We start from the raw sequence: 13,133 nt of genomic DNA, 5'->3' as shown, positions 1-13,133 counted from the left end.
TCCAGTCATCTCCGCCGGACCTGCAGCTCTTGTTTGCTTTGCCTCCAGATGAAGTCGCCACTCACATTGATTAGAGTGAGCAACATGAGCCGAGCGCGACACAGGGCCTCTGGTTTCCCTTCATACGGGCAGTCTTGCTTTGTCAAGCAGCTCAACATCAAACCCTATCAGAAATGAGTTATTTTGTTAACATAATGCTGGATGAATTGCATATTTTCTACAATTAAGTTTTAGATATCTTCACAGGAATCCTCTAAGCTAAATTTCCTTATTTGTCCTGCAGGAAATCTGCTTCACATCATCAAACTGAGTTCTTTAAATAATGCACAAGCGCCAAGTGATCAATAAATCTTGACTGCCATCCTGACAAGTCCCAGCTACAGTATGTAGCTGGGAAAACCCTGTACTGTACTGAAATATGTTCAATAAAGTCAATGATAAACATCACATAAACTCTGAGCCGTAGAGAAACTTTTTTTTTAAAATTTTTTATTAATTACATTTTCTGCCCTTTACCCCTTTCATGTAGTCAAAATAAACCTCACATAATGAAAATCTAAGTAATTACATGTATGATTTGCTTACATGCATCAGTTTCATAATAAAGCTTTGCCGTTAAAAAAACCCCAAAACAACCAACAAATAAAAAACCAAGTGTAATCAAACCCTTCAATTTGCAATCATCAAAAGCAGAGCTGTGTTTAAACACGTTACTCAGAGTGTGAAAGTAAAGCTGATCAGCATTCAGGCACAACATTTCTGATCAGGAAGGAAAATAAATTAACACCAGCGATGTGCATGAGCAGGCTTTCAGCAGATCTGTAGTATTTCTCTGCAGCAGAGCAGCTGTGGGAGGATGATCCGTGTACGTGCACGCGGGTAACGCGCTCGTGTGAGGCATCAATCTGCAAGCAGCTGCACATTTACCAGATTTCAAGAGGTATTTTATCAGGTCTCTAGTTTTTGTCACATTTGCGTAGCTTGAAGCTAAATTAATTTTTGAGAGTGCATAATGGACTTTGGATTTATTTGGCTTTTGGATGAAGTTGTTTAAAAAACACAAAAGAACTTCTCTATGCTTCACTAATCCGCTTAAACACCGAGGCTGATGTTTGAGACGTTAGTTTACGAAGAGAAAGCTGACTGTGAGAAAGTTACTGCACCGAAACATCTAAATATTTTAGTTGACGCCTGCTAGCCGCTGACCTGCTACCGGGCCGAGGAGCAGAGATCACAGAGTTGGTCGGCTGTGAAGCATCAACAGATCGCCTAGTGAATCTGTGAGTGTACCAGCTACTGTGACCTGCCTGTAGAAACACTTTAGCCACATCTTGAGTGTTTCTGTGTGTGTGTGTGTGTGTCGGGGGGCTGCAGATGATGCTGAAATGTGACAGAAAGAAGAGGAAGATGAAAGCAGCAGCACATGCTGGTTAATGACAGATATCTCACATCTGATCAGAACTGTACAACAACCCAAAAACAAAATCTGTACAAATGTACAACACTTAGGATGACAATAACAAGAACACTCATTGTAAAACATCCAGGGTCACAGTGGATCTCTAACGTGCTCTTCCAACCTGGATCAGAGACCTTAATAAGTGCAATAATCCACAGCAAACGTGAGGCCGTGAAGTCGTCTCCTCCGCCAGCACCGCAGCCACAGTGAAGATAAAGGGCAGCTAGTTAGTGATCATTAATATGTTCATTTCTCTAATCACTTGCCTTTATTATAGCAACATGAACATGAAACAACTTGAACTTTAAACATCAAAAGACAAAGAAAATCCCTTTCCCCCCTGTTGTGCTGCCTTGAGCTGCAGTTCAGATGAGGCATTGCGTCATGCCAAGATTGAAGAGGAACAAAAAAGAATATAATTTTAGACAATGCCGTTTAAAATAAAAATCATCTGGAGAAGTTTATGAAAATGTTTTTACTAAAAAGCAGCTAAAAGCTTAATTTTATTGTATTTTTTCATCTCGGAGGTGCAAAAAATGCAGTGTTTTTTCAGCATCCGGTTCCAGTCATGACTCTAAAATAAGCTTACAGAAATCCTAATTGTCTGTTTAAACCATAAATGAACCTCTGAGGAGTTTAATTCCCCAAACCTGCAGAACTGCAGACAAAACACTGGAGAACAAAAGGCTTTACAGGTCCACAACCTCTCTTTTAAACACCCATTAAAGATCTGCAGGAATCTACCCATGGTACACTGCAGAAACACAACGGACAGTCAGACCTGGTTCATGTTTGTTACCGCGACATAATCGGGTGTGACAGCTCGTCTGCAGTTACCTCCAAGTGTCTGATTATCAATGACTTGGGTAGAACTCTATATTGATTTCAAAGGCTCAAATTATACTCAGTTGCATATTCATAAGTCCACACTGCCTCCGAGCTAAAATGTTAATTACAAGAGTGAAGCTCACGTGTAATTCAAAGGACTTCGGCAAGAGGTTTTCCAGCACTGTGATGCAACACACCCTTTGTTTTAGCCCCCTTTCCTGCACATCTATGATTACAGGGTGAACATCTTGCTAATTTAAGGTGTAAAATCTGTTTTTTGCTCACACCGAGTCTTCAGTTAAACCTCAAACCGCTCACTGTTCATCAATTTATAACAACAGTTAAATACTGTAAAGAAAAGACATTTATCCTGATGATTTAAAGGCAGGGTAAGTGATTTCCCGATGGTTTAACATCTGTTGACATTTGGAAGTAAACATCAGAACAACACGGAGTGCTCAGGACAGAAAACACCCCTCATTGTGAATGCGTTGGGGCATTTCCTCCTCCCCCCGACATCAAGTGCACAAGAACAGAGCGTTCCCCCGTCGGCGGCTGGAGCAGCGTTTGTTTAGGTCTTGTGAGGTCAGACTATCCCTACACTGTTCCCAGAGCCAGAGCGTGTGTGAGGATCTGTTCTATTTTATGTTATTTATTTTTAAAGGGCATATTCACTGAATGAGACAAAACGTGATCTGGGTAAGAAGAATCACTTAGCCTGCCTTTAAGTCTGAACGTTTGAATGATGCAGTTACTCAGGATAAATCTAAGACTTAGGCTCAAGAAACTTAAAGAATGGTGAGAAATAGACTTTTTTTCTTATTAAGAGTGAAACCTCTAACTTCTAATCCTTTAGACATGATAAAGGGTAGTCAGAAAAACTAAAAAAAATTAAATAATGTGCCGTTTTGTTTAAAGGGTTTGCCACTAAAATTGTGCTTTCTAAAGTTCAGAACTTCCAGCAGTTTTCTGAGCAATCATGTTTTCTTTACCTGCTGCTCATTGGGAAACTATCTATAGTAAAAGGAATGAAACTGGCTGTAGAGAAGCTGCAGCTGAACCAGACGACATGTACTCTGTGAGCGTTACCGAACCCTAAATCTCTGCAGCCCTTTTTCAGTTCCTGATTCGGTGACAGATCACATGACTGTCACCACTCGCGGCGTCATGTGATCACCAGACTATGCAGATCATAGGAAGGAAAGTTCTGGTGGCGCGAGAAAGGAAGGAAGGAAAGTAGGAAGGAAGGAAGGACGGCAGCGTTAGCTCGCAGAGGGGCAGAGTTCAGAGGAGGTGCGTTTGCTTTATGACTCAGTGCGGTCATCTGACCTCAGAGCAGCACAGGGAGGAGTAACCGCCAGGAAGACGACATGCAGATTTCCTGACTTTCAGTCCAGGAAACCTCCGGAGCTGCTGAACATGAAGAAGCTGCACAGACTGCAAACACAGACTGAGCTCTGATGCTTTTTGATTATTGCATTTCATTAAAATTAGTCATTCACTTAAAGTAAACTCTACACAAACAGAACATCTCTCTACTCTCTACGTGTCATTTATCTCATGTTCACAATTAGTTTTTTCAAACCAACAAGAAATTAGAAAGTTAAACAGTTCAGTCTGTCACACACTTCTCAGGTCACAGTCTGCATGGACTCTCTACGAAGGAAAAAAAAACAAAAAACAAAGAGTTCATCTGGAAGAAAACTCTAAACCTTGGCCTTATTTGACATGTTGCCGTCAACGATGTCCCGACTCACAATCCATCTTGTTGCCACTTTTTTTTCCCCTTTTGTTTCCACTGAGCTCCACCCATGAGGTGATACTGGATCCCGGTTCCAGGAATCCTCAGGAGGGTGTAAAGCAGGAACTTGGTTGCAACACAGACACAGATGTGTTCAGACAAGCACTGCGAGAAACGAGTCCCACGTTCAGGTGATACTCACACCGAGGAGAAATGGTTTGCTGCTTCGTTACTTACTTGTTTGAGTAACCTGAGATTCGATTGCAAGATACCTGTTAATCTACATTTCTCAGTAAAAGTAAAATATTTTTCAAGTAATAAGCTTTTTCTTTTTTTTTTATATTTAGTCAGTGAAACTGCATGGATAATCACCTTGGCAGGAGAAAGGCAAACATTGCGCTTTATTTTTGTCCTCGCGTGTGCTGCCTCAGCTCCTGTCTGACCAAAACTCCCTTCTATTCTTGTTCTGGTTTGTAAAAGGCAGAAACTCAAACCAAATCCAAACCAGATTCTTGGATTTAGCAGCTAAATCTGCCTCCTTGACAATCCCTGGCTGGTCAGAGTGTTTTCAAATCCTCTTTTCCAAACCTAAACCTAACTTTCCCTTTGTGCCATCGGATTAGTATTTTCCCTTCATCTTCCGTTTGCTGCTGACACACAAATCACATGACAACAGTTGGTGTTATGTGCTTCAGGGTCAACCTGTCATGAAGTCTGGTTATTTATTTATTTCTGCAGCCTGGTTTCATGAACTGACGACCTCTTCCTCTGTGAAGGCTGCTCAGTTTTCTAGAAGGCACTACGTGACATACAGGCAGCGGGCAGAGTTAATTTTTTGTGATAGCGGATGAGGACACTCACAAAAGTGTGTTAAAGAGAGTCAGCTTTAGTTGATTTGTCAGAAGCAACTATATTAAGTAATCTAGAAAATAATCTCTGGGTTTAGCATAATATCTACATTGTTATGACTAACAAAAAGGTTTTTGCATATTAATGAGGACACGTTTACAAAAATAGGGCAGAAAAATGCCCACATCTGTAACAAAAAAAAGCCCTGTTTGGTATTTGAAGGATTGAGGTGGATCTTTTTCCCTGCACACTGCCAACAATCACTTTGTTTTAGTTCATAGACCAGGAAAAAAAAAAAAAAAACGGGGGGAAAAAATTAAAAAAATTAACCTTGAGTGCAGACAGGAAATGTAGCACCTTTGTTTGCTGTAGTGACTAAATGCATCTTAACTAGGAGGCATTATCGAAGGAGGGGGCGAGATAAAGAGTCAGACTTAATCCCAGACTCCTCGTGATCACCCCGCTAAATCCACATTTTACTGATTAACAACTGCGTTCAGTAAAGTATTTGACTCTCCTGGATTGGGACAAAGGGAACTATACATTGAGGTTTAAGAAAAAGTCTTGAATTCTGAAGCAAATTAATGAATTAATCCTCGGAAGCGTTAACTCTTCTCACGGTGGATCATGATTAGATCAGGGGGGAAATAGAAGCGAATAAGAGAACATAGTGTAATAAGAGCGCGAGAGTAGAGTAAGATGTGGCTGGTTGTCAGGAGTGCGTTCCTCAGTCACTGCTGTCGTCTTCGTCCTCATCGTCTGACAGGTTGCTGTTAAACTTTGACCCCAGCCGGGTGATGGAGTCTGAGCGCGGCGCCAGGCTTCCCGACGTCAGCTGCACGTAGCAGTACTCGCAGACCCGCACGGGTTTGGACGACTGGCTGGGCAGGAGGTACTTCTTATCCGAGCACGGCCCGCAGACCACGTAGCCGCACTTCCTGCAGTGGTGGCGGCGGCTGACCGGCGTGAACTTTACCTTCTGGCAGCGCATGCAAACGGACGCCTCAGAGTCCGGTACCCAGACCGCCGCGTGCTCGCCCGTCGGAGACTTGCCGCTTTTCTGCAGCAGGTCTCTGACGCACTTCCCGATGTGGTTCATCCACTCGGACTTCTCCGTGGCAGTGGCGGCGTAGACGGCGAAGGACTTGGTGGGCGTCTTGATGAGCCAGCCGTTGCGCAGCTCGCCCTCGTCCGGCACCGTGTCGATGGTGACGCTCTCCAGGGGGATGATGTGCTGCTTGTTGTACTTCTTCTTCTGGATGACGATGTTGCCGTAGACCAGAATGTCGTTGAAGAGGAAAAACTGCCGTGCTTTGGGCTTCTTGCGACAGAGCTTGGTGAGGACCCCCTCTCCGATCAGAACGCGGCCTGGTATGACGAGCGGCTGGCCCGCAGCTCCGAAGCAGCTTTCCACCATAGCGATCCGCTTGGAGTTGGCCTCGCTGTTAGCAAGCCGGTCCACCATCTTCACCTCACCTGTTTAAGGATGAAAAGAGAAGAACAAACTTTTACCAACAGGTTTACTGACTCGGTGACTGATTTTTAGCAATGACTAGACGTCCAACCAACTACAACCAATTTATGTACTAGTGATGCACCGATTGTTCGGTAACCGAAATTGTTCGGCCGAAAATGGCAAAAAAACACTTTCGGTGTTCGGTGGAATAAGTGGGAAAAAAAACGAACAATTAATAACGGCGTTGTAATATAAATAGGCTGGCCGCTCCGTAACTGTTGCGCACCACATAAATCGTTGGCCAACCAAAAACTAACCACATAACACTCCCGTAATGGTTGCGCACCATCAAATTTATTTGATTTATGCAATGGTGAAAAAATTGGCAAAATAAATGAAAAACTGCGAAGAACCATGTTCGGTATTGTTCGGTATTCGGCCAAGTGTTTATTATTATTTTCGGTTTCGGTTTCGGCCACAAATTTTCATTTCGGTGCATCACTATTATGTACTTTATGCACTGATGTAAAAATACTGCAATTCAAGCTCATACAGATCCTTTTTTTCTTTGTCAACCACCTGTGCATTCATACTGCAGATGCAATTGTGTTTTCAAAATAAGTTATACCACTTCCACTTCCACAAATATCCAAAAATTGTTTTTTAACAGAGATGGGGATTATAATTTGAGGGGGAGAACAATTTAAAACATCTTTGTGTCTGCACAACACTCAAAAAATTTACCATTTCCATATGTGGAGTGAAGTTGTGGAACAGTTTGGTTGCGGAGCTCAAGCAATGTCCAAGCATGAGCCAGTTCAAACAGCGGTACAAAAATATGGTTTTCACAGGGTACAGGGAGGATGAAGGGCTTTGACAATCACCAGGTGTTTCCACACATCATTTACTCACTTGTTTACTTACATTATTTATTTTCTTTGTTTGTAAATGTGTACATATGTAATGTAAATATGTAATATGATACTGAAATCAACTGAGGATAGTCATTTCAGAGAAGGGGTAGGATTAAATAAGCATATGCTTCTTTCTACTCCTTTTCGGACATGGTAACATTGTTTTGTTTATTTATCTATATTTTTTTGTTGTTTTGACTATTTTGACTTATGTGTTATTTTATGTTTTCCCATGTTCGGAATAAAGCTTTCATTCATTCATTCACTGTTGGCACCACTGCTCTTTATGTCTTTCACTCACAGTCATTTGTATCACCTGTAAAGATTCTACACCTAGCAAGAATGAAGACCATTGACATTCATCCAATTCTTTTTTTCTAAATACCCCCCCCCCCCCAAAAAAGAAAAAACAAAACAGCAATGGTTTCAATTGGTAAAAGTGGATAAATTAATTGATAAATCCATTAAGACCTCCAGTATAAACCTCACTTGACTGATTATTGATGGAAGAACTAATGGGACTAATTTTAACCATTTTCTTATATAATCAGCAGAGTACACTAAGACGACTATCTGGCAGGTCTATCTGTAGGCAGTGGTGTTGATGTTGTGGAAACGTGTGATCCTGCTCCTTGTGTTGATTAAATTGCCCAGCTACAACAGAGGATGTTGACAAAAAGGCAAAAGTTAGTAATAACAGCTATGAACTTCTAAGAAGGGGTTTCATCTCCTTATCTTTCCAACTGGTAACTTATGGATGTCTACATTCAGATAGGAAAATCCAAAACAAAAAAAACAAAACAAAACAACAAAACCCTGTGTCTACTTTAGGGTTGTATTGACAGAGCTTGTAGCTTACTTAGCATCAGACAGTAGTATTGATAAGCTCCAACCTTATCAATTCTGCTCTGGGTGTTGGAGAATCTTTCTTCCTAAGAAGAAGTGTGCTGGATAAGTTCATGTTCACAAACACAAACAGATCTAGCTGATCCAAGTAGCGACTTATGAAGAAGAAAAAAAAAACAAAACTAAATGCAAACTGGTTGCAACAATTGCAGAGAAGGAAACAAGAAATTTCACTGGAACATTGGGCAAAATACCCACAGATGTGGGTTAATGCACTTAGCTACAAAAGTGTTTACAGTCACTCAGCCCAAGTCAAAGTGCCTATTACATCTTCACAGTAGAGATGCACCGATTGATTGACCACTGATCGGGATCGGGCCGATAATGCCCCTCGGCAGGGCTCCAGACTAACTTTTTCACAGGTAGCACTGGTGCCATCTAGCTTTTCATTTAGTAGCACCAAACCAAATTAGGTAGCACCATATTTTTCACTGCTAACATTAGTTACATTATTAAGCATTAATTAACTGTTTACAGATTAACAATCATTATGTATAGGAAACACATATAGCCTACAGTTAGGCTAATTCATGTGATGAGTTAGTTAATAAATTAAAAGTTGGATAATATAATTTATATACATGCTTAGTAATGTTAATGTACTAACTAGTGTTAGGCTAATTAAGGTGACTTTATGGTAAAGTGCATTTTTGCAGCAATATCGCTGCAGAACCAAGAAAATGCTACATTTAGTCTGGGCTACCTCACCCATCAGACAATCTAGCAACAAAAATAAATATAACCATTAATATATAGGACTGTCTCAGAAAATTAGAATATTGTGATAAAGTTCTTTATTTTCTGTAATGCAAAAATGTCATACATTCTGGATTCATTAAAAATCAACTGAAATATTGCAAGCCTTTTATTATTTTAATATTGCTGATCATGCTTACAGCTTAAGAAAACTCAAATATCCTATCTCAAAAAAATTTGAATATTCTGGGAATCTTAATCTTAAACTGTACACCATAATCAGCAATATTAAAATAATAAAAGGCTTGCAATATTTCAGTTGATTTGTAATGAATCCAGAATGTATGACATTTTTGTTTTTTTAATTGCATTACAGAAAATAAAAGAACTTTATCACAATATTCTAATTTTCTGAGACAGTCCTGTAAACTTGCTGGCGTGGTTGTGCTTGAATCATTTCTGAATATCCATGGTTACTTTGTGTTAACGGAGCAGCAGAGAGCAGCGTCTTGCTGCTGCAGGAAACTGCGCGCTGGAAGCAAATGAGTGACGGACACTGGCTGATTTATGGTACCGCGTTACACCAACGCAGATCTTACGGCGTAGGAGCGTGGGGGACGGTGCGGGGACGGTGCGTACCTTGCGCGTCGCCGCGTACCCAACGCCGTAGATTTAACGCGGAACCATAAATGAGGCTTAACGCGGGCGCATTTATCCGTTTTCTTTTCGTCTTTTCAACTGAGCAAACACATAAACTGAGGGTGCAATGCTGATGCACCCTCGTAGAACCGGGCCTGGGCCTGTCCCTCGTATCTTAACCACGGGAACCGTGCCATTGTTGTTGAAAGCTGTACTTTTTTTTCTTCTCCCCACTCTCCCCCGGGTCTTTCGCCAACCTGTCACTCTCTTCCTCAGAAGAAGAAGAATCCGATTCTTGTCGTTCCCTCTGCTAACCATTCTCCTCCTCCTCCACCAGCCTCTGGCACATCTTTCCTCTTAAAATAATCGACTATAGACCGCTTCATACTGCGCTTTGTTTACCTTTTTGAGCGCGCTGCGTGTACGCAGACCGTACCAGGTGCAGTCAGACAGAGAGAAAGGAGAAATAGGACTCGCAGGAATGAGCCAGAAAGTAAGATTGTATTATCAACCACTCCATTAATGCACTAACACAGCCGAGTGAGAAAAAAAAAAAAAAATATATATATATATTTTTTTTTTTTTTTTTTTTTCCACTAGTCCTCTTGCAAGTAGCACCGGAGCGACCTCATTAAATTTTAACTCGCACCTTAATAAATTAGGTCGCATATGCGACCTAATAGGTCGCACTCTGGAGCCCTGCCCCTCGGTTTTGATCGGAGATCGGAAAATAATAGTTCAGAGCGGGCCGATCTGATGACGTTTACAACAACAAACGCCGCCCCCCCGCGCGTACGTTCCCACATCTCAGACCGAGATGTCCTAAGGGGGCGTGACCGTCTCAACAAAACATCAACACTCGCTTCGCCGGTATGGTAGTTTTACAATGTCCGAAAAGGACAACAAATTTACAGTTTCCAAAGTGTGTCCAAAGGAGATACCACGAGGAGGAATGTTACAAAAGAATTTCAACACAACGAAGCTGATAAGACATTTGAAAGTTTTTCACACGAAAGAGTATATTGAGTTTCCAAAGTTGGCTGCAGCTAAGGCCGAGAAAGAAAAGGAGGTGCAGCCACACCGCTAACTCCGCTGAACGTAACAGAGACTTATAAACGACAGCAAGAAAAATAAAGAACTACATCGAAAAAGGTAATGAATTCATGTGTTTTGCTCATCAGCCGTTTCTGTTGTAGAAGACATCAGGTTTAGAACATGTCGTTAGCAGATTGGATCCACGGTACGCGCTGCCGCGTTGTAAATATTTCACTGATGAAATCCCGTCTGAGTTTTACCAGACTATTTACAGTTCAAAGCCTCATGTAGAACGACAGTCGTGTCAGTTGCTTCACGAGTGACGTGGAGTTCTAGTGTGAAGAATAATGCTTCACTCACAAGAGTTTCCTCACACGCGGCGGATGCTATCGCCAAAGCTTTCACAAAGCTTAATAATTCTTAATACATTTTTATTATAAGATTTAATTCCTCTTTCCACGGGAAAACTAAGGTTTATAGTTTACAACTTGTATCAACTTTTAGAGAGTGACATGTCTGCTGTGTGTGTTGGTGAACATGTTGTACATAATTATTGCCACAGGAAAGCTGAAGCTACTAAGCTAAACTTACTCTTTGTAAACCAAGTCTGAGTCGTCTCTAAGAGTCTCTAGAGGGTGAAATATTGCTCATATCCTCAGCCTGCAATGAAACAGTCAATTCATGATACTTTCTCATTTCCTAATTTTTATACCTAATAATACAATGTCAGTGTTGTGTACATGAGACAACAATATTGACGAATTTATGGATTTCTCGCTGTGATCGGCAAAATCGGGATTAGCAGATACTGGATTTTGAGATCGGTGATCGGCCCTCAAAATCCTGATCGGGGCATCTCTACTTCACAGGTTGCCTGTGTAGATGTTAGCATTGCTAATATGAGCAAATAAAGATGTTGTTAAAAAAAAATGTAAACACTAGTCTTTTTAGCTGGTAACTGTTTGTCAACTAAAGAAAAACATGTTTCAGGCGATGCTTCACATACTAGTGACTGGATTCTGGTGATCTTTGACCATCAATGGCTGGCTAGCAGCACATTAGTTTAAGAGAGATGCTGTTTGTTTTGTTTCTCCATCTCTTGTAAATGTGTCACACACAGGAGACAGCAACACATTTGCACACACACAACAAATGTGGAAGTTTCTCCACTGTGGATGACAACTTCTTTAAAACATATATTCTGTAATAACCACAAGGCTCTCTACAGAGGAGAGGATTTTAAGCAGAACTGAAGCCCAACTCGCCTCATCACAACTGGAGGTCAACCAGTTATTTGGTTGGCTGATTACAGCAAATTGAACATAACACAACATGAACTAAATTGAATATAGAAATAGAATGCCTAATTAGCCATAGTGTGTGTGTGTGTGTGTGTGTGTGTGTGTGTGTGTGTGTGTGTGTGGAACAAACAGAAAAAAATGCTACACATGCTATTTCTTCTTCTTCCTGGGACTAAACTACTAAAGCTAAAAATATTTTTTTAGAAACTGTTCTTCAAAACTTTAAAAACCTCTCCCACAATGTCCGCCATCAATGCATATGCATAATAATACATAAACCTCATGTGTTTAAATGATAACATAATAAATAAACCGCTTTGCAGCAATCCCTTCCTAGTTGAGCATTTAAACACACTCAATTGTTTAGTCATTAAACAAGCACTTATCACTTAGTTGACAGATTGGGCTGTTCAGCTGACACGTTGACACATTAGCTAATTTCGTCTCTGCCACAGAGCTGCAAACACGTGTCGACACAAGTGTTGACTTCACCTCTGCCGTTTTCAAATCATTAAATGTGACCCATGAACATAGTAAATGGTAGTTCTTTCTTCACAATGTGGATCGATATAATTGATTTGTCATTTTAGTCTATTCTTAGGAAAAACTGTCCACTACCTGCCTTTTAAATGCTGCAGGTCCTCATTACATCCGTTCTTGCATTGCTTATACGCCTTGCTGCTGTTGCAAATATCGTTTCATGTTGAAAGTTGGTTGCAAAATAGTAGTTTTTTGTTGTTGTTTCGAGCAGATTTTAAGTCACATGGCAGTACATGAAATACATTCTTCCTTTGCAAAACCATCTCCAAAAAAAGCAAAAAAAAACAAAAAAAAAACCAGCAGTTGAAAGTATCAGGCAAAGGAAGAGTGACAGTAAGCTGCTCACTGAGGGGACGAAAGCAGACGACAAAACACACAGTTTTAATCGTTCGCTCTGGGAATTCCCATATCTCTCCCTCGCTAAAGATATGCACGCACGCACACACAATTCCTTCTCCCTTATTTCAAAAGATTAAATAAACCAACCAATTGGCCAGATTAAAATAAAAAAAGTCACACTATCTCCAAAAAAATTTCAGAATCAGCTGAACAGTCTAAAAGCAGTATTAAATATTGGAATAGAAACTGTTAACTTAGTTTTATGCCGCTATTAAACAGCAGCACTAGAAGATGAAAAAAGGAAACCTCTTTGAGGCGACAAAACGCCAACAAGCACTGTACCATGTCAGTCCAGAGGTGACATCTTAAAACAACTGCACTACTGGATGAAAAATAACATATTATAGCCCTTTTACAAAAGTTGACAACT

General features: G+C 40.8%; 1 protein-coding gene across 1 annotated transcript in view; it reads right to left on the bottom strand.

Annotated features, from left to right (window-relative positions):
- Window positions 1-1,969: 1,969 nt before the first annotated feature.
- Window positions 1,970-13,133, bottom strand: part of plekhf2 (pleckstrin homology domain containing, family F (with FYVE domain) member 2) — a 32,394-nt gene continuing 21,230 nt past the window's right edge. The window contains exon 2 of the mRNA XM_061717357.1: window positions 1,970-6,353. Within this exon, the coding sequence (XP_061573341.1) occupies window positions 5,605-6,342 (738 nt within the window). The 5' untranslated portion in view covers window positions 6,343-6,353 and the 3' untranslated portion in view covers window positions 1,970-5,604. The remainder of the gene's footprint in view (window positions 6,354-13,133) is intronic.

This window comes from Cololabis saira, chromosome 3 (genome assembly GCF_033807715.1).
Source record: "Cololabis saira isolate AMF1-May2022 chromosome 3, fColSai1.1, whole genome shotgun sequence".
NCBI lineage: Eukaryota > Metazoa > Chordata > Actinopteri > Beloniformes > Belonidae > Cololabis > Cololabis saira.
This window is presented reverse-complemented; position numbering and strand designations above follow the sequence as displayed.